The following is a 3,472-nucleotide window of genomic DNA, read 5'->3' as shown; positions in this document are numbered from 1 at the left end:
TTTTGAGACGGAGTTTCGCTCTTATTACCCAGGCTGGAGTGCAATGGTGCGATCTCGGCTCACCACAACCTCCGTCTCCTGGGTTCAGGCAATTCTCCTGCCTCAGCCTCCCGAGTAGCTGGGACTACAGGCGTGCCCCACCATGCTCAGCTAATTTTTGTATTTTTAGTAGAGACGGGATTTCACCATGTTGACCAGGATGGTCTCGATCTCTTGACCTCGTGATCCACCCGTCCCGGCCTCCCAAAGTGCTGGGATTACAGGTGTGAGCCTCCGCGCCCAGCCGAACCCTTAAATCTTTTTGACGTGTATTTGTGTGACAGGGTCTCACTCTATCACCCAGGCTGGAGTGTAGTGACCTAATTATAGCTCACTACAACCTCAAACTCCTGGGCTCAAGCTCCTGCCTGAGCCTCCCAAGTAGCTGAGACCACAGGCATCAGCGGCACCACCACGCCCAGCTACATTTTGTATTTTTAGTAGAGACAGGGTTTCACCGTGTTGCCCAGGCTGGCCTTCAACTCCTGACCTCAGGTAATCTTCCCCTCTTGGCCTCTCAAAGTGCTGGGATTACAGGCGTGAGCCACCTCGCCTGGCCTTATTTTTAAATTTTCTGTAAAGATAGAGTATTCTTGCTCTATTGCCTAGGCTGGTCTCGAACTCCTGGCCTCAAGCGATCCTCCCACCTCAGCCTCCCAAAGTGCTGGGATTATAGGCATGAGCCGCCGCACCTAATTCCCTCAGATCTCTTTGGCACTCCCAAATCACCACAAACACCAGCTTTGCTTTTGGTTCACAAGCCTTTATTAAGTTGTCTTGGGGGAAAAGTTGGGGGGAGATCCATCATCACAGAAATGAGAACAGGGTCTCAGGATGGGGCTGCCAGACTCCCAGTCCTCCCCTGTCTTCTTTTTATTTTTTTAATTTTTTTTTTTTTGAGATGAAGTTTCACTCGGTAGCCCAGGCTGAAGTGCATTGGTGCAATCTCAGCTCACTGCAACCTCCAGGTTCATGCCAGGCTAGTCTTGAACCCCTGACCTCAAGTGATCCACCAGCCTCGGCTTCCCAAAGTGTTGGGATTACAGGCGTGAGCCACCATGCCCAGCCTCAATGCCCTCTTTTTTGTGTGTACCTATGGGTGGGGTCTCATTGGGGTCCCCTGGGATCTCTTACTTCTCTCCCGGTTTGGGGAACTCTCTTGGCCTTGGCTGCCCAGTGGGGCCTGGGTTAGGAGAGACTCTGACCTTAGAGATGGGGTGGCCAGGCCTGGGGCTGGGGCAAGGTCTGGGCGCCAAGCGGGGCTGGCAGGTGACCGGCTGCGGGAATGAGGTTGAATAAATGCTCTGGCCTCTCTGGTCCTTCCCGTCTCCAGATGAGTCCTCAGTCTTCTTTGGGGTCTCCCGGGGCCGGTATAGGACGTTGCTGTAGAATGCATTTCCTGGGATGGATGACAGAGACCAAGAGGGGACAGTGGCTTAAGAGAGCCTGGCCCTCTCTGGCTTACCTCTGGGGGCTTTGTCTCTCTCTCTCTCTTCTTTAAAAAAATTTTTAAACTTTTTTTTTTTCTGAGATGGAGTCTCCCTCTGTAGCCCAGGCTGGAGTGCAATGGCGTGATCTCAGCTCACTGCAACCTCTACCTCCTGGGTTCAAGTGATTCTCATACCTCAGCCTCCTGAGTAGCTGGGATGACAGGCTCACGCCACCACGCCCCTCTTATTTTTATTTTTTATTTTTTATATCTTTAGTAGAGACGGGGTTTCACCATGTTACCCAGGCTGATCTCAAACTCGTGACCTCAAATAATCCTCCTGCCTCAGACTCCCAAAGAGCCGGGATTACAGGCGTGAACTACTGTGCACAGCCTAATTTTTAATTTTTTGTAGAGATGGGATCTTGCTAGGTTGCCCAAACTAAGAGCTTTGTCTCTTGGCCGGGCGCGGTGGCTCACGCCTGTAATCCAAGCACTTTGGAGGCCAAGGCGGACGGATCACCTGAGGTTGGGAGTTCAAGACCGGCCTGACCAACATGGTGAAACCCCGTCTTTAAAAAAAAAAAAAAAAAAAAAGAATTTTGTCTCTATTTCTGAAAAATATGGGTATCGCATATGGGAGCCAGGCTTCCCCGCCTTCATCCCTCCTCCCTCCTTCCCCCAAACCAAAGCGGGAGCAGGGATGCAGTGGGTCTTTGTCAAGCAGGGTCTGTTCCTGCCTCCTCCGCCCACCCCATCTTACCTGGGCTGTTACCTGAGTCCCTTTGCTGGCAGTGGCGGCGGCCCCAGAACCAGGCGCCTAGCACCATTGCAGCCACACCCACGCTCCCCACCCCCAGCGGCACGAAGAGGAGTCCTGGGTGGGGGGAGAAGGGATGGTCTAAGCGGGAGGGTGGGGGCGGTGATAGGGGAGGAAGAGCTGGGGGAGGAACACTGGGCAGGGCTCACCTCGGAAGCTTGGGGTCAGGTTTCTGTTCTGTGGGGTATCATCTGCAGAGAGGAAATCTATGTTATGGGAGGGCACCAGGCTCCTGCACCCTCCAAGGACAGAGCTCTCAAAGGGGGACTTAAGTGTTCCTCCTTGTGCCAGGCTTTGTGGTTTTTGGGCAGGTGTTCACTCTGAACCTCAGTTTCCTTTTCTGAAAAACGAGGCTCCACAGAGCACAGTGACTCACGCCTATAATCCGAGCACTTTGGGAGGCCAAGGCAGGAGGATCACTTGAGGTCAGGAGTTCGAGACCAGCCTGAGCAACATGGTGAAACCTTGTCTCTATTAAAAAGATAAAAATTAGCTGGGCGTGGTGCTGCGCACCTGTAGTCCCAGCTACTCAGGAGGCTGAGGCAAGAGAATCGCTGGAATCCAGGAGGCACAGGCTGCGGTGAGCTGAGATTGTGCCACTGCACTCCAGCCTGGGTGACAGAGCAAGACCTGGGTGACCGTCTCAGAAAAGAGGAAGAAAAATGAGGCTCGTGGTCCCTGTCTGGGTGAGTCATTGTGGAAAAACTGCCGGCTGGGACTTGTCATCCTGAGCTCCGCCACCTTTGTCCTGGGCTCCTGTTTCTGTTTTTGTTTGAGAGTGGGCTCCGAGCCATGCCCATTCTACAGATGGGGAAACCGAGGCTCAGACAGCCTAAGTCTCTTGCCGAGGGTCCCCTACCCAGGAGGCAGCCAAGACCTGTTTGAACAAAGCCCTTTCTTTTTTTTTTCCTTTTTTTTTAGAGACGGAGTTTCGCTCTTGTTACCCAGGCTGGAGTGCAATGGCGCGATCTCGGCTCACCGCAACCTCCGCCTCCCGGGTTCAGGCAATTCTCCTGCCTCAGCCTCCTGAGTAGCTGGGATTACAGGCACGCGCCACCATGCCCAGCTAATTTTTTGTATTTTTTTTAGTAGAGACGGGGTTTCACCATGTTGACCAGGATGGTCTCGATCTCTTGACCTCGTGATCCACCCGCCTCGGCCTCCCGAAGTGCTGGGATTACAGG

General features: G+C 53.3%; 1 protein-coding gene across 1 annotated transcript in view; it reads right to left on the bottom strand.

Moving 5' to 3' along the window:
• Positions 1–792: 792 nt before the first annotated feature.
• TMIGD2 (transmembrane and immunoglobulin domain containing 2) overlaps positions 793–3,472 on the bottom strand; it is a 15,005-nt gene continuing 12,325 nt past the window's right edge. The window contains exons 4-6 of the mRNA XM_032252491.1: positions 2,438–2,479; positions 2,232–2,345; positions 793–1,438 (exon numbers count right to left, since the gene is read on the bottom strand). Coding sequence (XP_032108382.1) covers positions 1,170–1,438; positions 2,232–2,345; positions 2,438–2,479 — 425 coding nt within the window. The 3' untranslated portion in view covers positions 793–1,169. The remainder of the gene's footprint in view (positions 1,439–2,231; positions 2,346–2,437; positions 2,480–3,472) is intronic.

Source organism: Sapajus apella, unplaced genomic scaffold (assembly GCF_009761245.1).
Source record: "Sapajus apella isolate SASKATOON/1434 unplaced genomic scaffold, GSC_monkey_1.0 scaffold77, whole genome shotgun sequence".
NCBI lineage: Eukaryota > Metazoa > Chordata > Mammalia > Primates > Cebidae > Sapajus > Sapajus apella.
This window is presented reverse-complemented; position numbering and strand designations above follow the sequence as displayed.